Here is a 24,033-nt window from a genome sequence, read left to right on the forward strand (position 1 = left end):
GCTCGCGAGCAAAGTCTCCCACTGCTCCCTTGCGGAAATTTTGCCGGCTATTTGCGGCGAGTTAATTTCGATTGGCCTTTTCTGACAATGCCACGTTATGTGGGCGAGAGTGAGCCTGCCTCCGCACAACGGACAACTATCACTGTATATCGCAGGGTGAATGGCGTGCTTCAACGAAAGATTTAGATATGTGTTTGTTTGTATACGGCGCCAGTCACAAGAATTCCGGCCGGGTAAAGCTGTGTGTGGTACATTGTACTTTCGTTGCTCAAGCCGTTGGCTCTCAAGGATATCTCGCGGTAATAAGGGGCTATCGTTGGAGTGGTAAGCCGCTCGGTTGGTGAAAGCATGAGCTGCGCCATCCGTTCTCTCATTGCCATCGAGTCTTGTCCACCAGATGATAGCATGGTCCTGCGTCAGGTCAGGTCCTAATAGGCGAATGTTGTTGTGTGGTAGTCTGCCCGTGAGACAGTGTCTACATGCGATCATGGAATCGGTGAGAACAAGGGACGATCGTCCCAGAACATCCTTAGCTTTAATACCAAGTGCGATAGCTAAAGCCTCAGCGTTACTCGCGGACGCGGCTCGTGCCGTGGCACAAGTCAAAAGACCTTAACCCGGGGCCGCTCCTACGACTTCGAGCGCGTACATGTTCGTGCCGCATAGGGTGACATCTGTGTACACCGTGTCCGGATTGTTCCTGAATTGCCGGTGTAACTTGCGAGCTCGTGCATTCCTACGACCTTTGTGATATCGGGGGTTATGTTTTTTTTTGGGATAGGGGATACTAGAATATTTTCACGTTGCTGTTTAGCCATGGACTCCAGTTCCTCTCCCGCATACTGAGGACGAGCTGGGTAACCTACCCGGCGTAGCAATTTTCTCCCAGAAGTTGTTAAGTTAAGCCTCTCCCGTTGAGAAACAAACACCGCTGTGCGTAACTCCTCATAATGATTGTGTATACTAAGGACTTCGAGACGTTCTGTGGACGTTCCGAGTGGTAGGCCGAGAGCCGCCTTGTACGATGTTCGTATCAACTAGGGCCTTTAAACCGGTTTTGTTAATCTCCTGGAAAGGAAGACTATATGTTAGCCGACTGAGGACAAAAGCCTGAACCAGCCGGAGCGTCTCAGCTTCCTTGAGACCTTTTCGGTGATAGGTGACTGTATAAATCATACGGGAGATCTGGTTCATCGTTGTTCTGAGGGTTTTTATTGTGTGGTCCACTCGCTTGTTGCTTTGTAGTCACAGTCCGAGGACTCGCATTTTCTGTACCTCTTTTATCTCGTGGTCTCCTAAAAAGAGGTTGACCGGCTCGTGAATTCGGGGCTCTGCCTCAGATTCTAATAAATTCACATTTATCGGGAGCACAGCTCATTCCACTCTGATAAGCGAAGTCGTCAACAGAGGTCCCGGCGTCTTGTAGGATTTGCTCTTTTTGTTCTAAAGAGCCACTGTTGGCCCATAGGGTAATATCATCCACATAGAACGCTACCCTAGCCCTGAAACGCTGTCTAGTCTTCTTGCTAAGCGTCTCATGGCGATGTTGAAGAGAAGAGGAGATAGTATCGCCCCTTGTGGTGTGCCTCTATTGAGCATAGGAAACGGATCTGAGCGTGTATTGCCTAGGCCTATTGTAGCAGTGCGAGATGTTAGAAAAGAGCGAACGTAGTCATATATCTTTTGTCCACAGCCCATGTCATTCAGCTCAGACAAGATGAGCTCATCTTATCTGTGTCAAATGCGCTTTTCAAATCAAGAGCTATGACGAGATATTCTGCACCAACCGTGTTATTGCAGAGTACCTCTTCCAGAAGTAGAAGGAAGACGTCCTGCGTTGACAAATGTTGGCGAAATCTAAACATGCTTGTTGGAAAAAGGTTCTGATCTTCAATGTAAGTCGTGGGGCGTGTGTGAATCACTTTTTTGAATAATTTGCTAAGACAGGATGTTAATGGTATTGGTCTTAGATTTTCTAGGTCGGGTGTTTTTCCTGGCTTCGGAATAAGAATAATTTTGACTTCCTTCCAATGTTGAGGAACCACGCCCTTCTGCCATACCTGTTCATTAAAATATCGAGTAAGTTGTTCCAGGTGTTCACCGCTCAGATTCCGAATAATCGCGCTTGTTAGCTGGTCAGGTCCGGGGGCAGTATTGCGCTTTGCTGCTTGCGCAGCCGCGAATAGTTCTGCCTTGGTGATCGGTGCGTCGAGCACTGTGTTTTGCTGGCCTTGGTGTGCTAAAGTGCACGGGAGAGCTGTGAACGCTCCTATGTACTTGTCTCGGAGCTTAGCGAGGTGGGCGTCATCTGTTCCTGGGAATTACCCAGCGAGCTTCTTAAGAGTTCGATTTGCTGCCGTTTTGGTTTTGCCAGGTTCCATTATGCTGCGCAGTATTGCCCATGTATTGGAGGTGTGTAAGGTTCCTCGGAGTGAGTCGCAAACATTCGCCCAGCTCGCCGTCTCCAACTGCTGCGCGTAAGCGTTTGCCCGCTCAGATATCTCAGCAATTCCGTGGCGCAATTTTCTATTGTGTCGCTGTTGTTTCCATCGCTTGGTCAGCCCTCTCCTGGATTCCCTTATATGTATCAGATGGCTGTCGACTAGAGTGTTGAATAGGTGGACGAACGTACACACAGAGAGATGCATGGACGGACGCCCGGATGGCTGCATGGACAGATAGACGCATGGACGGACGCAGGAGCGGATGCATGGACTAACACAGGAACGGACGCTCAAATGGACGTGCGGGCGCACGAACAGATGCACGCACGGACGGGCGGATGGACGCACGAGGGGCCACACAGAAGCACGCATAGACGGACGGAAGCAAGAACGAATGGACGGACGGATGCTTCGACCGCTCTCCATCATTCACTCCTTGGATATGCTGCCATTTTTCCTTGCTTGCTTTCTTTAACATCGCTGAATGCTCTCAGCTAATGCAAGCGTTCAGTTTTAAACTGAGTAGCGCAGCCCCCGTAATCGGGCAGAATCGTCACGGCGTCTTTCATGTTATTTACAGCTTTGGTCAGCCTTTAGATAGCCCAAAGATGAGCCCATAAAAACACCATGCGATCATGTAAACGCACGCTATTAATTCAGTTCTGCCGAAGTTAGAATTCTTCTGAAATGTATGGTTCCTGATAGTGATCTCACGTTCTCAAGGTCAGTTGGACAAATAGAAAAAGCTTTATTTATACGTCCTGTGCAGGGTGTTGCCAATTGCCAGGCTAATCCCACGTCGGGACCGGTGAGTGACGCCTGTTACACCTGTCATGGGCGTACTGGACAGCCAGGACTTGGGGGATATGGTCGCGAAACTTTAACATTCCTGTAAACCTATCCCGCGAAATGCCAGTGCCAAGCGACCCACACTCCCAGAGCGTATGTTAAAGCGTGCACACTTATTTCTTGCATGCTTCGCAAAGAGCATCGATATCTTTTATTTCGTACGATTGTTCTGCCTCTGCTGATGAGCAATAACGCTTTGTCTGTTTTGTCTGAGTGTGACCACTTGCGCTCTGTTTAGTATATTGTTAATAAGTGCAAACTCTTGGTTTAAACAAGTCACTTCACTGGTGCGCCACCTTGGACGGGCGGTGACCATCAATATTAGGGGAAAAAGCTGTCCACATACATTTTTCGTCTGCTGTGGCACTTGAACGGCAGAATGCAGGCGCCAGCCGTACATTGTCAATACAGCTAATATTGTGACTAGGGAATTAGGAATGACAGTGAGGCGTGGGCCCAGGACATAGGCAGAAGTAAACCAATATGAAGCTTGAAGACGGCAACTAGTTCTGTTAGTGAAGTGTATCAATTTTCTGTTTGAGTGTTTTTGGTGCTAAATTTGGTGGCAGTGGTTTGATACGAGGCATGCGACAGCTAGAAAGTAGGGCAGCAGCATTTCATCAGCAAGGGGGGGGGGAACACCAGGTCACCAAAATGTGTGGGAATATCCTTGGCCACCAAAAATACACGCAAGTAAGTAGAACAAGGAAGCTACAGAAAGAACAAAAGTTAAAAAAAACTGCGGGAAGTCAAGGACAGTAAAAAGCAGCTGCGGATTTCCTTGGGTGGCCTAGCCCAAGGGCTCCGTCTTCGTAAAGTGCGGGCAAACGGAGTTTGTTGGCTTTGAGAGATGAATCGAGTGTCCTAAGGTCCAGACTCGCAAAAGAAAGCCGAGCTAACTGCACCTTTTAGCTAGTCTACCAGTTTGTGCTACTTCCCAACGACCTGAGAAAGCCGATGCCACTGTTAGTCTTATTAGCCTTTATGTCTTTTAGGGTGATCTAGTTGCAGGGCTATGGACACATGATTACATTGTAAAACTGAAAGCTATTTACAACAAGAACTATTCAAAGTAAATATTGTGTGAATAAAGATCGATTCAGATGAGACAACAGTATGTACTTGCCAAGACTTGCGTTATCTCTTGCAATCATATTTTCCGGCTCTCCATCTGCACCACAAAATAAATGACACCAAAAGAGTATTCCATAATTTGTGTTATTGCCTTAAAGCATTTGGCATGACAACGAACATATATATAAGTTTATTGGCAATATGGCCTGTTACGGCCGCAAACCACCTTGAAAAGGTACAATATGTATGTTATGATGGGATGAATGGTAATGCTATGTGGACGTAGCTGTAAATGGGCCAAGAATCTTAGCACTAAACATGCGTAAAATATATACAACTATTACCATTATGACACATCAGTGAATAAAGAAAGTAGACTTTTTAGAGGCCTGAACAACACCCGCGTAGGAGTGCGAAACATTCACACAAATAAGAAACAGGCTATGAATGTGGCAAGTGGCTAAATTTGTGGTTTCAAGGTAAATTCGTAGGGATCATACCATGAAAATGCCTTCCCGTTTGCCAGGAATGAATGGCTAATTACGGTCCTTTAAGCCAAAGGTTAAGGGACAAACATATTTTTTGTGTGTGTGATTGGTTGAGTGATTGACCTCTGAGTGATTGAGATGTGGGGTTTAACGTCCCAAAACCACCATATGAATATGAGAGACGCCATAGTGGAAGGCTCCAGAAATTCCGACCACCCGGGGTTCTTTAACGTGCACCGAAATCTGAGCAGACGGTCCTACAACATTTCCACCTCCATCGGAAATGCAGCCACCGCAGCTGGGATTTGATCCCCGGACCTTCAGGTCAGCAGCCGAGTACCTTAGCCACTAGATCACCACGGCGGGGCCGGAAAGAACCTCTCGTACGAGCTCACGTACTGTTCGTGTGGTATACATGTATACATATCATTTGGATTACATCTTCTAGAAAATGCCAACCCTTATTTATATATAGAGAACACTCCTGTTTTAATAAGCATACGAGGACGCCATGTAATATGTCACTGTGATGGTACTAAAATGCTTTAACGTGGTACCTTCTACACAAGGATCTCGGAGCAAGATGTTAAGCCCTGTGCACCAGCCGTGACATCTGTGTCATATAAAAGTCTGCAGACTGGGCGCTGATATCTTTGATAGCGTTCAAACACCACGATTCAATTTGACAAGTATTTTATTCGATTGGGAACTTTTGTAATGATAAGTGCTGCCAGTAATCCTAAGACCTTTGTTTTTTCTTATGAATCAGTTTCAATCTATATTGAAACTTTGTGGTCGGACACCTACTACTACGCAGAATTTCTGGCTTGGATATTGCTTTGAGCCCCTGTTGTTGATTTTTTGTCTTAACTGCAATGTTTCCCTCATAACAGACTACGAGTGTTCACTAACAACCAAGGCTATATGCCGACGCAGATTTCTGCACATGGTATTTTAATCGCTACGACAGAATACTTGAAACATGCATGCACCCATGTTCTGAACAGCGTGGGGTAAAGATACGGACGCCAGTACGTGGTAAACAATTCAACCTAACATATCAACTGTGGTTACTTGAAGTATTATATTCCTAAATTACAGCTTGCAGAGAAAAAATAGCTTTGTAATTGAGTACTAGAATTCTGAGAATCAGCAGTGAAAGGCGTCAAAGCGTTTTGACGCACTGTCTCTATTCTCTTTTTATGACAAGTGTTTATTGCTTAGTGAAAATGGTGGCTCACTTGAATGCCCACAATCGTTTGATCTTTCTTCCACTGAAAACACCTCATGGGGAATGAGACCTCCATCAGAACGTTCAGTAAAGACAGCTGGTGCAATTCTGAGCCTGTCACTCAAAATTCCTCTCTGAAATGCAACGATAATAAAGTAATTCACATCGTCAGACGCTATCAGTATCGTATAGAAGTTCAAAACAAATATTAGTAAATGTAACTATGACGTCGGCTGTCTCTTAGTACAGTGATAAGGTATGGTGAATGTACTCCGAATTGATATGATGCTCGCCTGTCCTCCTTGCATGCCTTATTGTATATAAGGAGTGCTTGACTAGACGTTCAATATATAAGCATGAGCTCATTGTTTACATATACAATGAGTGAAAGCGACTGTTGCAAGCTTTTGAAATATCGATGCATTATTATTATCCTTTAAGCGAAGTAATACACAAAAGAAACGCAGAAAAATGCGAAACTTAAAAAATAGAATTGAAAACATATAAACTGCAAAAGCGTACGCATTTGGGCTGGTTGGTTCATGTTCACAGAAGTTAAAAAACAGCGCTAAAAGACGGGACTCCTGTTGTCCTTTCTTTTCTTGTCCCGTCTTTTAGCGCTGTTTTTTAACTTCTGTGAAAACATATCTAAGTAACGTGAACTAACGTATCATCATCATCAGCCTGAATAAGGCTGTTTCTGTACCAACTGAGCTATTTATGCAGGAAGCTAGAAATTGTTCGCACGAGGGCCCATTCCTCGACAACTCAAAGTGCATGTAGACAAGTAATGCGAATGATTTTACGGAAGACACGCAAGTAGAAGAAGGGCTAAGAAAGGCAAAAGAGTCATACTCCTAGATTTCCTTGTCACTTCGTGCCACAAGCGGGTGGTTCTCTATATTCTCTTTCTTAACCCTTATACCTTGTAGCGAGCTTCCGGAGAACTCATTTGCATTTATTTATCTAGTTTATACCATACTGCACGAGTTAATAATGACATGACGAAATACAAGTCAAGAACGAAGCGTGGGCACACGACGAGGCGATGACTTACACCTTGAAATTCATTTCGGAAAACGCACATATGAATAACGAAACATAGGGAGACAACGAAGCTCATACTATTTCAGGGCTCAGACTCACACCAACCGTAGTTTCTCGTGAAGTGGAAACGGGCATCACAAAGTTAAGAGGCGAAGCGAAATACTTCTTTCGTGATGGGGTTGCTCCTTAGCACACAGAGCTACTGATCCGTGTGCAAATGCAATAGTTGAGCAAAATTCTTCTGAAATCGGAGGCAAAAGACTGTGCGCCTGATGTCGCTGCTGGCTTTCATGAAGGCGATAGGGTGTGGAGCGGGTGAAGAGAGCGTCTGCTGCGCTCGGTGGGAGGAAACGACTGAGTGAGTGAGTGCGTGGTGCGTGCTGCGTGAGCCACCTACCGCCACACCTGCGCCGCGCATCGGGGTCGCATCTGTTGTTTTGCTCGGCGCACTTGCCCGGCGCAGAGAGATTTGACTGTGAAAAAGACGCGGGTTATGCGCCTACGAACCTTCGCTGCTAAAAAAAAAACACTTGGAAGACGCTCGAGCTTTGCTTCCAGGTGTAGAACGTGACAGTGTTATTGGGCCCCGTGCGCAATACCTTCTCCAGCCATACCTGCATTACATCTTCGCTTCTCAGTCCATGCCTTAGCCGTATTGTAAGGAAACGCACGACTGTGGTCATAACACGGCTGCTTCGAACTTTTCTAGAATGCCTACTGTAACCACAGTTAAGGGCCTATCCTATGCCCTATTTTTTCTTTTTCCAAGTAAGCCGAGGGCCAACTAAGTGTTCACAACGCAATACGCGAACCTACACAGTTATATTACATGCATTAGGGAGACTCCTTACAATACATGGCTTTCGTTCGCGAACCTACACAGTTATATTACATGCGATTGGGAGACTCCTTATAATGCACGGCTTTCGTTGTGATTTTTTAGATACGAAGCAGCTCATTGACCATCCTGTGTCAGGCTGTCCATCCGTGTCTCCGTGCCAACACGCCACATCACGTTCCCCTGCCGCAGTTGTTGGAACGATGCCAAGTTGGTCAAGTCGAAGGTGCGCGTTGATGTCACTCTCTCTCCTGCAGCAGCTGCTGGCTCCTCCCAACACACCTAGGTGATGTTGCTCCTCCACCCACTCGCAACACGCTTCTCACTCGCTTGACCCTCTCCACCACCCACAACGCTCGACCGCACGTCGAGTGGAAACACTCTTTCGGCTTGTTTATCTGCGATTGAACTTGCATGAAACCAACCCCCATACCATGCCTCTGCGTTTCAAAGCAACGTTCCCTCGAGTAAAGGCCACACCAAGTTTCGCTTGAAACCGTTCCTCCAGCCTCGCGTCGATGCCCGTTTCAGCCGGATCAGAGTCGTGCGCAGCGCTGCTGCTTCGCATCTCATCATGGCTTCTTTCGGGGCAACGGTTCATAATGTTTCGAAGTATTTGCAAGCAGTCCTCTTTTCAGAAGGTAGAATTTAGCATAATGTGAAATGTTCGTAAAACTTATCTTGACGAAAGCAGGAGATAACGAAAAAAAGTAGCATGGATCCGAAGCAGAACTCCTAGGTCTAACACCGAAAGCTTGGTTTGGATTTGGGCTTGAACTGAAGCTTTTTATTACTTATTTTACTTCCATCTTTCTTGGTTGTTCGGTCACGAAGAAGATGACTGTATTGCGCTTAGAAGCAGCCACGCTGATGCCAATGTCATAACGAAATGTTTTTCAAAACCAGCTAAACTAGTCAAAGTGCATAAATGTGCACTTTCACGAGCACCTTTGCGATCTGCACATAGGAAATGTCTGGCATTTTAGCTCAAATTACAGACTGGTGCATCTCTGTATAGAACTGGTATGGAAGTGTTTACAGAAGCAGTAATTAGCTAAGGGGAAATATTGCTGAGGTGGCCAAGATGGCTCGTTCAGGTTATGCCTATGTAAGGATGCCATCCTGTCTTCTATACAAGTTCATCACATATGTTCGATATAATGGCTCTCTTTTGCATCGCAACGGCTTTTCTTGCGTAGTACAGCTGATAAGCTTGTGTACCTTTACTTTTATCTGCACTTCACGAAAGAAAATTTAGCTGAAAGACTGCACCTCTCTGCATCCCCTCGCTCCATTTGTCACTTATATTTCTAGTGTTCGGACATCGCCCGTCAAATGAATTGCCCTAACCTAAAGTATAAAATAGCTTTATTGTAGGTGTCTTCCATTATATGCATTGAAAGTGTTTTGCGTATTTGCAAAAGAGACACATTGGGAATTCTCAATATGTATGAAGGTCCTCATATAGTTATTCCAAAAGCCACTTACACGGCTGTTGCTATAAAGTACCGACGATCACTAGTATAAAAAGCAAACTTATGCATGTCACCACATGGCACGGGACATTCCATAAGGTAGTTGTCTACTTAGTTACGAACACTTTCAGTTCTTCAAGAGATAATCACTAAAAAAGGATGCTCGAATTTTGTACTAGAATGTAAATTATACTTATGGGATCAACGAATCAAACAAACATAAGGCAGCGAGAAAATACAAGAAAGGAACGGAGATGAACCACACCTCCAAATCGCAAACCCTATGTGTACAAATGGGAATGAAACGATTAAACAGAGGGACATACAATATGAGTTGCCGTGAACTTATGAATGTATTGAGGTATTGAATCTCGTAACAAATTTTCGCCACATGCTGGTTAGCCTCCTCTTACCACCTCCACGCCGTTTCCATCTCTCGTGACAAGAAGCGAAGAGCGGTGCTCTGTGTCGTGGTACAAGTCCCGCTCGAGTTCCAATCCATTTACCTGGATACAACATTAAAATAAAATATAAGAACAGTAAAACTTTGGCCCACAATAAATTATTTCTGCTAAAGCTCGTAAGGATGTTAAAGAAGGGTTGCGAAAAAGAAAATTTCTGCCGATGCTGTAGCACCAAGCTACCGAATAAATACTTTGGTGTAGTCCGGGATTGAAACCCGAAAATAACGTCCACACGTGGTAGTCCCTTCACCATAAGGCGCGGTTCATTTTTGTTTTTACATTATATATTACCATGCGCAATATAATAAAAAGAAAACTTGAGGCAGTAACGTAATAGTGGTGCGAACACTGTGGAAAAGCGGGAGCTGGTGCGTTGCCCTCCGGCTTTTGCTGCTCCTCCCCTTACTTTCCTTTCTAACACCTTGCAATACCATACAAGGCTATGTCACGCCTTCTTTTCGGTCATCATCGTTTCTTTTCTCCTCACTGCCACTTCTCTTTCCCACCCCGCACTATGCCATACTATGCATGGTTACTTCATGTCTATCTTTCTCCTTCCCTTTTGCTCCTCTTCCCCATTAAAATATTCCTCCTCGTCCTCACTTCCCACTCACGACTCCTTGCGGCGGTACACTGCACTTGCTGCGCTATGCTTTCTTTCTCTTTCTTACTGTTTCTTTCAATCTCTTGCTCTCACTCTATTTCTTTTTCTTCTTTTTCTACCTTTCTTTGTGTTTCTTCTCTTTGTGTTTTTCGTTCTTTATTTGTACCTCGTTCCTCATCTTTCGCCCATAGCAACGCAGTTGAAGGATAAACCATAGAATAGATATGCACAGTACAGTATAGGTGGGATGAAAGATAGAAGGAAGAATGAGAAAGGAGGTTCTTTTTTTTCGGATTGATGATGATGAATAGTAGAGTTTTGTGGCGCAAGGGCCATGAGTGGCCAAAGAGCGCCATGTCTTTGATATGATGTAAACAATGACCAATGATTGCGATGGGATGGTGTAATATGGCTGTATAAAGACCTAAAATCACGTGCTGTATAAAAACGTAAAATGTGTGTATAAAGTATAAAATTATGACAGTGATACGCGATTGGATGCATGGGTGTACGATGAATTGCAAGTGACCATGGTATCTAGAAGTGAGCGATTGCAAAATAGCATGAATTCCTTCTCAACCCCTTCGAAACCAAAGCGTGAGAAGCAGGTGCTTCTCAAAGTAGCTACCGCTGCAACAATCTCTGCGGAGAGGTTATGCTACAGATTTTTCTTGTATATGATGCTGAAGCTTTGAATTTCATTTAAAATGCAAATAATGATTGATATTCAAAAAGTCGTTCTTTGTTAATGAGCATCTCAGGATGAAGTGGAATGTGTTCACGGTATGCAAACGAAAACTGTTTTTTTTCTAATACAGTCGAATTCACTACATTGAATGAGGATGTGGTTGACGGTGAGTGATTCACTAAATTTATCACACAAAGGTAGATCGCCACCACACAAAAGGTATGAGTGTGCTGTGTGAATGTCCTGTTCGTAGCCCTGCAAGTTTAACTTCTCTGTTGCGTGATTTTGATATCAGTGGCCAATGACCAATGAACGGCTTGATGACGTGTAATTTATTTCCTGTGTAACTATCCCATGTGATCTGCCAATAAGCTCTGAGCTTTCGTTTAAGATTTGGTTTTAGGTCAGGAGCAGGGATAGCTTTGGGTGTATTGCAGCACTGCCGTAGACAGATGCGGCTAAGTGATCCGCCATCACGTTACCTTGGATTTCGGGGTGTTCTTTTAACCAGCATACTCTAACATGCTGTTTAGACTTGTTCATTGTGCATAGTCATGAATAAAGCGAGACAAAGACAGGGTTTTTGTGTTCGTTAAGAATTTTCAAAGGTTTTACGACGATTAGGGAATTTGTGTAAGTTACTGCCTTTTGTACTTTTGATTGTTTTGATTGGCCGCAAGTATCACATAGGCTTCTGCAGTGAAGAAGGTTGTACCAGGATGCAGCAAGCCAGCCACCGAAAAACATGGGCCGACTGCTGCGTATGACACAGAAGTGTGAGACTTTAAGGCATCTGTGAAGAAGTCAGGACAATTGTATTTGTGTTGAAGCTCTAGGAACTACATGCAAATATGTGACACAGGTTCGTGTTTCGTAACTTCTTTGAAGGATATGTTCTATTCTATGAGCTGCCATTGACACGGTGGCAGATGCACGGCAGGAGCCATCAGACACTTATCAAAAAGTGGCACTGCCATTTCCTCAGCGAGGCCTCTCACTCGAAGCGAGTAGGGCTGTCGAAACAAAGGATGGTTATCATACAGTGTGAAACTGGAGTAGTCAAATTTTACGGAGTGTGAGGGGTGCTTTTTGTCTGCATTTGCTTTGAGGTAATACACAAAAGACATGTAAGTCCTCTGCAGCTGCAACGACCACTCGTTTGACTCCACGTACAGGCTTTCTACAAGACTAGTGTGAAAAGCACCCGTAGAAAGACGAATGCCTAAATGATGGACCAGGTCAACCATTTTCAGATAGCTTGGTGCGGCAGAGTGATAGACAATGCTCCGTAGTCTAAGCGGGTGCGTATGAGGCCTTTATAAAGATTCATCAGGCAATTTTATATCACTGCCCCATGATGCCCGCGACAAAGTCTTGAGTATATTTAGAGCTTTCAGGAAATTGTTCTTTAGAACTTTCTGGTGATGGAAAAATGTGAATTTCTTGTCTAAAGCTAAGCCTGAAAATTTAAGTTCACTTTTCACTGCCAATTGCTGTCGGTGGAGGTCAATAATCGGATCGGGTTTAAGACCTCTTGTAAATAAAACACACGTGCTCTTTCGCGGGTTAAAGATGACCCCATTCTCATCTGCCTATTTTGTAACCTTATTCAAATCAAGTTGAAGCTTCTGCTCGCACATTGCAAGGTTGCATGATTTGTAAAATATCTGCCTATCGTCAACGTATGCGCAATAAGACATATTGCGTGGAATGCAGGAATGGAGGTTATTAATTTTTATAATAACAAGTGTGCAGTTTAAGACACCACCTTGTGGCACTCCAGTATTCTGGACAAAAGTTCGTGACAAGACATTCCCCACTTGTAAACAAAAAGTGCGGTTGGACACATAGGTTTCGATTATGGTCAGCATGTTACCTCGGACACCTAATAGTTAGAGGTCTCACAGTATGTCGAAGCGACAAGTGGTATCGTTATATTTTTCCATATCGACAAACAGTGAAAGGAAGAATTGATTATGAACAAAAGCATCAAGGATCTGTTCTTCAATTCGTAACAAATGATCAGTACTGAGACTACCCTCACAAAATCTGCACTGGTATGCATCCAGTAGATTGTTTGTTTCTAGAAAGTATAGGAGCCGGCAGTTAATCGTCCTTTCGAAAGTTTATATAAACAACTTGCCAATGCAATTGACCTGTAACTTGCAATATAAGACGGCCATTTTGCTTGCTTTAAAATTAGTCTTACAATGGCTTCTTTCCAGACAGAGGGGATTTCACCGGAAACGCAAACTGCATTATACAAGTGGAGAAGGTCTTTTTGTGTTTCACAGTACAAGCGTTTAACATTTCATATACTACACGGTCGGAGCCTGGGGCAGAGTTATTGCCGCAGGTTAGTGATGCCTGTAGTTCAGCTAAATCTAAAGGTTCATGATATGCTTCTTGGTTTGTGGATCTGCGCTCGAGTTTCTGTTTTTTATTATTGTTTTGTATCGCTGGAACGATGTGGCATAGTGCGACGAGCTGGAGACCTGTTTGAAGTGCACCCCAAGAGGGTTCGCTTGGTCCTCAAAGCTCTCGCCTTGTGTTTTCATAAGAGGAAGTAGGTGAGATTATCGTACCACTACCTTGACTACAAGGTTCCAAACCTTCACCTCCAGTGTATATGAATTGATTCCGGATAAAACGTTGTGCCAACTTTCCCTAATCGCCTGCCTACGCGTTCTTCTGCCTTGAGACTTTATGTTCTTAAATATTGTCAAGCTTCTCGGCTGTCGGTGAGTTCCAGGGCAGCCTCCATGCCTTATTTAGCTTTTTTCGAGCATTTCGACAATCACTGTTCCACCAAGGATCACGTCGTTTAATGAACGGTCCAGATTGTTGAATACACTTTGTTGTAGCATCGATAAGAAGTGCTGTAAAAATGTCTACAGCTGCATTCATACTTAATACACATATGTAAGACCAACTCAAGCGAGTAGCTTCTCTGAACTTTTCTCAGTCCGATTTGTCTGTCTGTCATCTGGGAACCTGTGGAGGACCTTTGTATATCGATGTGCTTAGAATGATTACAAAGTCGTAATTTTCAAAAATGATTGTTGATCACTTTCTATTGAAGTAGGGGTACAAGCGGTGGGGACACAATGCTGAGATAGATGCATGAGCAGGTTTTATTGGTGAGGCTAAAGTATGTTGGCTCTTTCCTAATAAACAGACACGCACCCGAAGAAAAGAGGAACTGTTCGATTAGGCGACCTCGTAGGTCATCTATAAGGGATTGGAATTTGTTTTTCGAGATGGTACTGAGGAGGTATGTAAAGAGAGCAGATGGTGACAAGTTGGTTAAAAAACTGCTTGAACAGCCCCTGCCTCAAGCAATATTTGTAGTGGTATTTGTGTACATGCTACGCCCTGATCAGCTATAAAGGCCACGCCCCCAGATGATGCCATAGCGTCATTGTGATCCCTTCTGTATATTACATAACGATGTAGAAAAATGCTGTTTTTAGAATTTAAGTGTGTCTCTTGTACACAGCAATTTTGGTGAATTTTTGTGTAAAAGTTCCTGGATATTGTCAAGGCTTCTAAGTAGTCCTTTGACGTTCCATTGTATTATTTGTGCATCTATTTTGATTGTAAATGAGTGTTGTGTCTACTAAAGTAGCATTGCGTCAAGTTAAGGACCCTTGTCAGGCCCCGTAATGATGGTTATTTATTTTCAGGCGTGCTCCAAAGAGCCGCGCCTGTCCTTCGGCGCTGAAGACACCGTTGGGCTTGCTGTTGTGTCCATCACCTCGGACGAGGTGCTGGATGCCCGCGCGCGGTTCGCGCATGCGGGCACGGAAGTCTTAGGGCTATGTGCCGAAACGGAATGCCCTAAGGCTTCACGGTCAGAGGCCTGCAAGCCTTTTGGTGGCGGAAGACTTTGTGCTATGTCCGCTGAGGGGGTGAATAGCGCTGCTGCCCGTCCACTTTGTGTGGTACGAGCGCGCGCAGCGGAATTGGGGGCACTGCCCCCCCTTGTGCCACCTCCGCGAACGAAGGACGCTGCAAAGGTAGACGCTGTACAAACCCACTATAACCCAACATTTTGTCACCAAGAAAGGGCACATACACAAGGCTAACGCTTGCCACCTGGAAGATGGAAGTAAACAGAAATGAGGAGAGGATAGGAAGGTATGAAAGTGAGAAAAAGGCGAAAATATGAGAGGAGAGGAAGACAGGAAAAGGCGACTTCCGATTTCCCGTGCGTGGGTCCACCCAGGCGTGCCATCTACATGAAGCCAGGGCCAAATGGGTGTTTTGCGTCTGCTCGGGGGCCCCAAAGGTCCAATCACACAGAATCGGCTCAACACCCAGGATTCCCTTTTACCCGGAAATGGCTAAGCCACACACGGCGAAGCGTGGGAGGAGGTCGAACCTCCCCCCCATTTTTTCGGGTTCGTGGTGTTGCTACACACTAAACGCCTGCTTGCGCAGACGCCCCTTCGGAGTCCCTTTACCTATTGAACAAGAAACACCTTGCACGTCTCAAACACCAGTGCGCGCCTGCCCGTGAATGGCAACGTCACCGAGGGCCGGCGAATTTATGCTCCCTCTATAAGTCTGCCAGTCAGCTTCTAGATAGACTATAGGCACTTGAAAACTTACGACCACTTTTTGTGAATGATTCTTCGTGGTGGATGTAATGACAAAGTCCTTCGCGAGTATTGAGCTTTTGCGAAGGTTCAGCGTCAGTGCTTCATTGACGTGCAGCAAGATGTTGGCGTCATCGGCCCTGCTTTCGAGGAGTCTCGGGTACACGAGGGTTCCTGAAAGGGTTAGGCAAGGCTAATGAGTTTTCGTTGTTGAGTGAGAAACAGTGACGTGTTATTTCAATTATAATCTATCTATTTACTTTACACTGGCTACTAATAACATCCTGGATACGTTTCATGACATCGGTTCTTGTCAGTTGTTATTTTGTTTCAGACAAAAACACAAGCCTTAAAATTTCAGCTTCATTATTTTTTTTCTTTTCTTGAGAAATAACCATACCTTTTTGAGGAAACGATAACGCAGTGGCCCTCAAGAACATGTCCTTGTAGCGCACACGGAAGCAGAACAAGTTTTAGAATTGCATAAAACTTCGCTTCCAGCAAGGCCCGACATTTTTGTTGGCGATGTCCTAATTTCTTACGAAGTAGTTGCACTAAGAGCTGTAAAGTAGGTGAATGAAACGTTTGTATTGCTCTACCCACGCGAGGCACTCTGAAACAGAGAGCTTAGAAGCTTGTGCCACCATCAGGTTCCTTGGCGAAGCCGTGCTTCACTCCCACGAAACGCTTCCTCCGCTAGCTGAACGCCCCCGCCGCCGCTGTTAGATGATAGCACAGGTGAGACTTGTGCAGCTGGAGTAAAAAAAAAATCTGAATTAATGGCAAACATCTGAGTGCTGCGTCAACAAGCGTTTTTCGTATATTCAACTGTTGCTTCCGCGAATAACTCGTCACGTGCCGTTGCTTGAGCTAATAAATGAGGCCATGCATCAGCAGTGCTAAAGTTGCAAGAAACTTCATATACCGAGAATAACGTCACGGCATTCGTTCAGCCTCTCAAAGGGCCCTGTGGCCGCCGCCTTTGTTTCTTTTTCATTGATTGATGATGATCGATTTGTGGTGTTTAACATCTCAAAACCACCATATGATTATGAGAGACGCCGTAGTGGAGGACTCCGGAAATTTTGACCATCTGGGGTTCTTTAACGTGCACCCAAATCTGAGCACACGGGCCTTGTTTCTTTTTCAGAATAGTGTAATATGCGTTCATGACATGACGTCTATGTATGGTGTTTTATAGTGCAAGGGACATTTGATGGCCAAAGAGTGTCAGTTATTGGGACAAAAGAAGTGAACAGTGATTACGGTGAACACTGTATGAAGAGTTCCATGCACAAAGGCTGCTAAAACATATAAATATTCAAAGCGTAAGAGTGACTGTAAATGAGTGGCGAGGCTATATTCACACAAGTTTCAGAACTCCTACTTCACGTTACGAAAGCAGCGAGGATCAAAGTGTCTTTAAACGTTACAAGTGATTTTTAGGTCTTTCAAATTCCCTTGAATGCCACAAATCTGTCACGTGGTTTCCTATTCCAATGAAAGCAGTGAAACAATACTTTTCCTTGAAAAAAACAAAATTAACTATCTCCCCGAAGGGAACCCTGATGGCATGCGAAGCCGCAGCGGTGCGAATGGGATTCACCCGGTTGAAACGGGCGTCGACACGGGTGCTGGAAGAACGGTTTGAAGTGAAATTCGGTGTAGCGTTTACTCGAGTAAACGTTTGTTTGAAACGCAAAGACACGGGAGGCAGGACGCGTTGAAGACGCTTGCACCCGGATTCTTTGGCTCGCATCTCGTCGGCGTTACCGGTGCGCCGTCTGTATTCTCGAACGCGATCGGTGTTCGTGACTCGCACCTCGTCGGTGTCGCTGGTCTTCCACTACTGACGCTTGCGTTCGGCTTCCCTGGCTTGCGCCTCGTAAGTGTCAACGTCACCATTTGCGAACGCAATCGGCTTCGCTAACCCGGTGAGAGTCTTGAAAGCCACGCGCACACTCGTGTCCATCGGCGCGATCGCGCAGCAAGCAGCGGTGTACTGTCCACATTGTCGGCACCGTGAGAATCTCGAGGTGCGCCGTTTTGAGAGGGCCATTTTGAGAAAACCCAGCCCCCTCTTGCTAGTGAACGGTGGTCATAAATGCGTTTTTATGATATTACAAAACAGTTCTGCGCGCTCCAGTGAGATGTTGAAAGGTCCAATGAATAAAAAGTGACGAACACCACTCTAGCTTGAAGCCACGAAAAAAAATACACGCGGATTTTTTAGAGCTCCTTAGGTGCTGAAGTGTTCGTCATGTCTTGAGATTGAATCCTGATTCGACCCCATCGGGACCGTTCCTATTCTGCGTGGTCCCTTCCCAATTTAAGTTTACTAGGAAGCTACAGCGAAGCAGTGGGGCAGCACACTGCTCAGCCCTGACCCTAACAGACTGGTCTGGGTCACGGCTCTTACACAGGCAGCCGCCAAAGAGCATGGGCTCCTGACTGATTAACTGACATCTCCTACTACAGTCGAGGAAATTCATTTGTTTTAATGAAAGTACTGTCTGTCCCCCTCTTCCATGGACAGTGCGAGGGTGGATTGATAGACTACTCGAAGTGCGTGGAGGCTGAATATTGCACGCGTCCACACATTGGGTCTTTCCTAAAGATTTCATTAAAGAATAGAGATTGTGTGACGGATAATCTTGTGGTATCTCTTGGCATTAGCAGTAAGGAATGCTTCTTAGGGAATTACATTAAGAAATCTTGAATTATATCTTCCAAATATGTCCTATTGTTGAAGGAGAGGGAGAAAGGCTGTGCGCCTTCTGCCACCGCATGCCTGTGTCTCTTTCTTGCGATTGCCTTAACTAGCAATGCACACGCATGGGTTGAATTCAGCGTATAATATGTATTAGAATAGAGCACGCAGGTCCCATGACAGCGCGCATTCGACGACAGAGAACTGCTCTTAAAATGCACCTCTCTCCGTCTTGTGTATTCAATTTTAGAACGTTCACCATCAACGACCACTGATTATGCACTGTATTCGAGTTGTTGCATGAATTGAACGTTTAGAGCACACTTTAAGAATCCCGTACCACGTTACCTCATATATTCAGACAGGCGCATCGGGGACTGGGCCTTTTAATCTAATTATTAAGCAATATTTGTGTGTCTAACTATAGGAGTACACGAGCTTATACATTCTTCTGCGGGGATAGCGGGTTATTTGCGTTGAACAAAAATTACATCTTACCTGAATGAGCTGTGGTCCCCAGAAGAAAAAACAGAAGGGCCGTGACTATTACTGTTGCTTGTTTGGAAGACCCCATTGCCCACTCCGTTCCGACTTCAGATCGAACAAACTGTTAAATATTCAGCAAGTTACGTTGCAAATTTGTTCTGCCCATCTTTCTTACATGTGAGAACAGGCATTTCAGCTACTACTATGAGCACTAAGGCTCTTCATTAAAAATTTTCCCACCTGTGGTCATTGTTTTTCCAAATGGCAACATTTACCTCAGCAGAACCTTATTTCTCTTCTTCATTTCTGATTTATTCGTGCATCTGTTGACCCGGCATAGCTTTCAATTGACGAAATGTCACCCTTTCTTCTGTCATGCATTCCAGTTGCTGAAAGCATGCTCTTGATTCCAGCCGGCGACACTTGCAGAAGGCACATGAGCTGCTTACGAGAACACCCGTCGAATTCTTCCAGTTGTTGAAAGTGTCGACCAAAGGCTAAAATAATAAATGTAAGTTATTTATCTAGCTATTGATCCACACTTTCAAAATGACTATACCATAAGTGCAATTACTTTGCAGGTTTTTGGCATTATGTATTCAAACTTGGCCTATTGCAGTTGCCTGGTGATTACGACGCTTCACAGCTGACCCGCAGGTCACGAAATTGCGGTAACGGTGGCCGCCATTCGAATGAGGTGAAATTCTTGAAGCACGTGTGCCTACGTTTAGGCAAACATTAAAGTAGCCCAGGTGATCGAATTTTGTTGCATGAGAACGCTCTACGTGGCAGCGCTGTTATCTCGCTTTTCTCCAGTCATCCTGGATTTCGTCCACGCTCGTTATTTGCTCAATGTTGTCGAAATTACCACTCATCTCCTCTATGGCGAGGCTTTTATGATATAAATGTGAAGGCCTTGGCCCATAGGAACTTCCACAGTTGTTATTATAATTCAGACATGGAAGTGGTCAGCTGAAAGTATCGTTCCTTGTTGCATTTTCAGGAGTGTCGAAAAGTATGGGTCTCTTGTCATTTATGTCACGAGCAAAGTAGTTTAGTAAACAAGAAAACAGTCGTAGAAAAAACAAGTCTTGCGGTATTGGTCATGCCCTTTTGTTAGTGCTCACCACGAACGCGTTCAACTCATCTTTCGACCGAAGTGGCGCTAAACAGTGCCCATCAAGTATTCTTTCATAATTTCTTTTGTAACCAATTTCTCTTCATTTAGATCTACTGTATTATTTTACATTCGTAATCACTGTATCATTATATACTAATGTGGTCTTTTGTACATGCATGCCACGTCTGTCATGTATATTATAGTAATGATGTGTTGACGACAACATTGTGATGTTTGTCGTGGCACATAGACGTTATACTTTTTAATTTTTCTGCATTGTGTAAATGAACTTTTTTCAAAAAAAAAGAGGAAGGGTTTTTGTATGCTTTTGCCACGCAATATTACATGCGTTAAGGAAACTTTTTCTACTACATGACAGTCACGTTGTCTTCCTTCCGAGGAAGTTTAAAGCAATAGCGTGGCTCCGTGGTAGAACACCTGCTTTCCACGCGAATGGCCTGAGTTTGATTCTTACTCACACCAAAATATTTCAATCATTAGTGAATTATTTGCATCATTGTCAATTTTTTAGACATAACTGAAACAATTTTTCACTGACAACTGATGACATCGACGCCGACACCTGAATTTCTGTGAAACGTATTCATTAGTATTACCACGTTGAAATGTACAGCCAAGCCCTCTATAAGGTGGCACCATTACATACATACGCTTAGATAATGATGCTACAGAGAAAGGACGACAAGCATACATCGTCTGACAACCCCCTCCTGTAATGCCATTTAATCCTTCTCAAATATTAGCGTTTCACTAGTAAGTATAGCCAAAGATGGGTGACTCATGGAAATAGACTCTCTTCAGTTTATATGAAAAAAATCTGCAGGTGCTATTGTTGTACCCTTGCTTGTCCCTTGTCGTATAGCCCTTTTTGTTTCCTTATTTATTAAATCACGTTCAGCATGCACTGGCGTGAGAGGAACACTATCTGTAGTGATTTTGTTGAGAGGAGGATAAGGTATATTTCACAGTGTCAGCGAAATACCTATGGTCAGTTCTCTTTCCTAGGACACAGCCAGTAGTCCCAGCCTCAGCAGCATTTCTTGGCTTCCCGATGTGATTGGAGTTCGTGATATGGTTTTGAGCTCAGCATCTCTGGTTCTTTCTTTGCGCACATAACCTGGGTATGCTCTAGCGGGCTCTATAGCATACCCGGGCTACGAGATTGTAAATTGTGGTATGCTACCGAATTCGGATAAGTATTTGTCCATAGAAAGCGCGAGGACGTCGTTTGTTGTTTGTTAGGGAGCAGTGTGCCAGGCGGCACCGGGCGCTCCTTAACTTGTAGGTGTTGTTGATTTTTTTGAAGCTGACCTTCTGATTTCTCTCCGTTTCCGGTACCCAGTCTTCTTCCGCTTGGTCCATTAGCCCTCGAGCTAGGTTATAACCAATCGCGAAGGTTGAAACTTCAGAGTGAATTAAACAACGGGTAAAAAGCAAGGTAACATTACTGCGAATTCAGATGATTGCGACCACTTTTGTTCAAACATTCCCATTCGCGACACTCCACGAGACTAGTGCTGGAGATACGAGGCCTTGAGGATGTAATGCATTAGACTTCCGGAAAAAGCTTGTTGAACGGGTGAAGTCGGCGGTATACTTCCACGACGAGGGCCTGCGCCACAAATCCATAAACGGCAAACAACTAACTGTGCACGGGCATCGCTCTAGCCGAGTGAATTATGGCCGATTTAGATGTGCTATGAAATTGTGGGCACCTAATAAGTGAATGCTTTAAATACATTATTCCTTTCCTCGGTTGGGTGGGCCTGCAGTGTGCTTAGTTTTCTTGCCTTCTTAGCCCACTACACGTTCGTCACCCATTTCAGAATTATGATGTTCCACTATCCATTGAATCCAGCGGGAAAAAGAGCGCTAGCAGGTTGTTTTTACCCAAGTAGTTCACACAATGAGATTGGTACGCACAGCTCTCATAGGGAGTGAGGCAACATTCTTCAGAACATACAGCATGCGCAATCCCTGCTAAAAAAAATGGAAACCATCGGAGTCGGTGGGGTTCACAGTTATATTCAGGGCAACAACAAGCCTGCGATTCAAATGCTTCAATCTACCTGTACCAATTGCTGCCGTATGATATTTAGTACTTCCTATCAACCCCATAACACGAAGGAAGCGGGCGCAGTGTCTTGCAAAAGCCTTTGTGATAAGTGGTTTCACTTATAGCTTCCCGTACATGCACATCATTGAAAAGGTCAACTCAAATGAAGAGGTAAAGGATAGCACAGACAGGCGCGCAATCTCTACTGCTCATCACTCTGTTATTTTTAAAGCAAGCTCCAAAAATTTAGCAAATGACACGAATTGAGGTTTACTAGATGTTCTGTAAATATAACGAGAAATTACAAACCCGCTCTGAAAATACTGAAACATTAGTTATTTTACTATTGGGTCTTTCGAAGGAACATTTGTATAAACGATTTTGTGAAATATACTAAAATTTCTTTTGGTCAATACTTGAGCCCAGGGCATCATTATGAATCAACATAATAATGATAGGCATGAACTCTCTTCAGTTAAAAATTCATATGTGTGCTGACTAGAATTTTAGGGCTGCTTCAATAAAAAAGAGTTTTTTAAAAATGAAATTCTCGTGCCAGCACTATTTCTTCGCTTAAGTGAGGCTGCATGTTATCTATAAGAAAAGCCATAAATGTTTACACCTGATAGCTGCTGTTTTTACAAAGAAAATGTTCCTTTTCTTACGAAAAGTTGTGTTTGAAAAAGCGCCATTTAATGTTCGAGTTGCCGCAGTGCAGTTATGGGATTAGGCGCATGTGGGGCCATTTTAAAGTGGTTTTCACAGTGCGTACAATCGCGCTACTTTGTGAAAGCACTTGTCAGTAATGCTAGAATACCATGCAACAAAAATTGTAAAATCCCATTTTCAGTCAATTTTGCCCTTCATGCTCATTAAACAGCCTACTACGCATATCATAAAGCTTTTAATCTGTCACCATGGGTAATAAAACACCGATCGCTCACGATGACCATCTATAGTAAAGCGTCACAGCTTTTAGAAACTCATCACACGAACCATCTTCTTCGGCTCGAACAAACTAAAACAGCTCACACCACACTAGATGCCATCGGCATCAATCTGCCAATGCAGGTCGCCAGTATACCATCGCTACCACCACAATGGCAGAAGGGAGTCAGTATTCGCCTTTTGCCACGCAATAGGCACCCCGTCAATCACGAAATCAAGTGAACTGCCAGAGCCTAAGTTTGTGTGTTTGTGTGTTTGTATGTGTGTGAGCAATCGCTCTCTGAAACCCCGTGTTAAGAGTTTAGAAGCCATTCTTATGTGTGGTTAATCAATCAGTTTCATTGAATTAAAAGTTTTTATTGATAATTATTGACCTAATACCGTTACCATATCGATGCCCTACCTCTTCTCGGCCGCTTCAAGACAAAAAACCTGATATAAAACAATCCGTGCAAATGTAACTTTCTGGGGCAATCGAAAGCAGATTGCAGTACTAGTGCCCGTATCCAGTGGCTGCAGTGTACAGCACAACCTTCTAGGAAAGGGCCTGTCGAACCTTAGAGACTATGGCTATTTATGTAAGCCGAATACCGCACCTACGAAGAACACCCAATTTGTCTAAGCCCCGTTTTTTTTTGCTCCACGTAGCTTGGAACAAAAGGCTTACTTAAGCTTCACCACACCAATTTCTTAGGCTCATCAATTCAAATTGGTCACAAAGTTTTCAGTGGTTTGTTCTCTCATTTGAAATAAAAGCAAAACACAGCGATAAACAAAGCCACACGTGCGTTCTAAGCCAGCAAGCACAAATACTCAGCAAATCCGTGTACTACCCATTATTCGCATGGTCGCTGAAAAATCGCAGCACCGTATTTCCCTTTAGTTGATT

At 44.3% G+C, this 24,033-nt stretch overlaps 1 protein-coding gene across 3 annotated transcripts in view; it reads right to left on the bottom strand.

Moving 5' to 3' along the window:
* The window catches only part of LOC119165856 (venom metalloproteinase antarease TserMP_A-like), a 76,019-nt gene extending 56,839 nt beyond the window's left edge, over positions 1-19,180 (bottom strand). For all 3 annotated transcript variants that reach the window (XM_075872007.1, XM_075872006.1, XM_075872005.1), the window contains exons 1-4: positions 19,012-19,180; positions 15,817-15,977; positions 9,860-9,952; positions 6,097-6,220 (exon numbers count right to left, since the gene is read on the bottom strand). In XM_075872007.1, coding sequence (XP_075728122.1) covers positions 6,097-6,220; positions 9,860-9,952; positions 15,817-15,977; positions 19,012-19,087 — 454 coding nt within the window. In that variant the 5' untranslated portion in view covers positions 19,088-19,180. The remainder of the gene's footprint in view (positions 1-6,096; positions 6,221-9,859; positions 9,953-15,816; positions 15,978-19,011) is intronic.
* Positions 19,181-24,033: the final 4,853 nt, after the last annotated feature.

Source organism: Rhipicephalus microplus, chromosome 8, assembly GCF_043290135.1.
Source record: "Rhipicephalus microplus isolate Deutch F79 chromosome 8, USDA_Rmic, whole genome shotgun sequence".
NCBI lineage: Eukaryota > Metazoa > Arthropoda > Arachnida > Ixodida > Ixodidae > Rhipicephalus > Rhipicephalus microplus.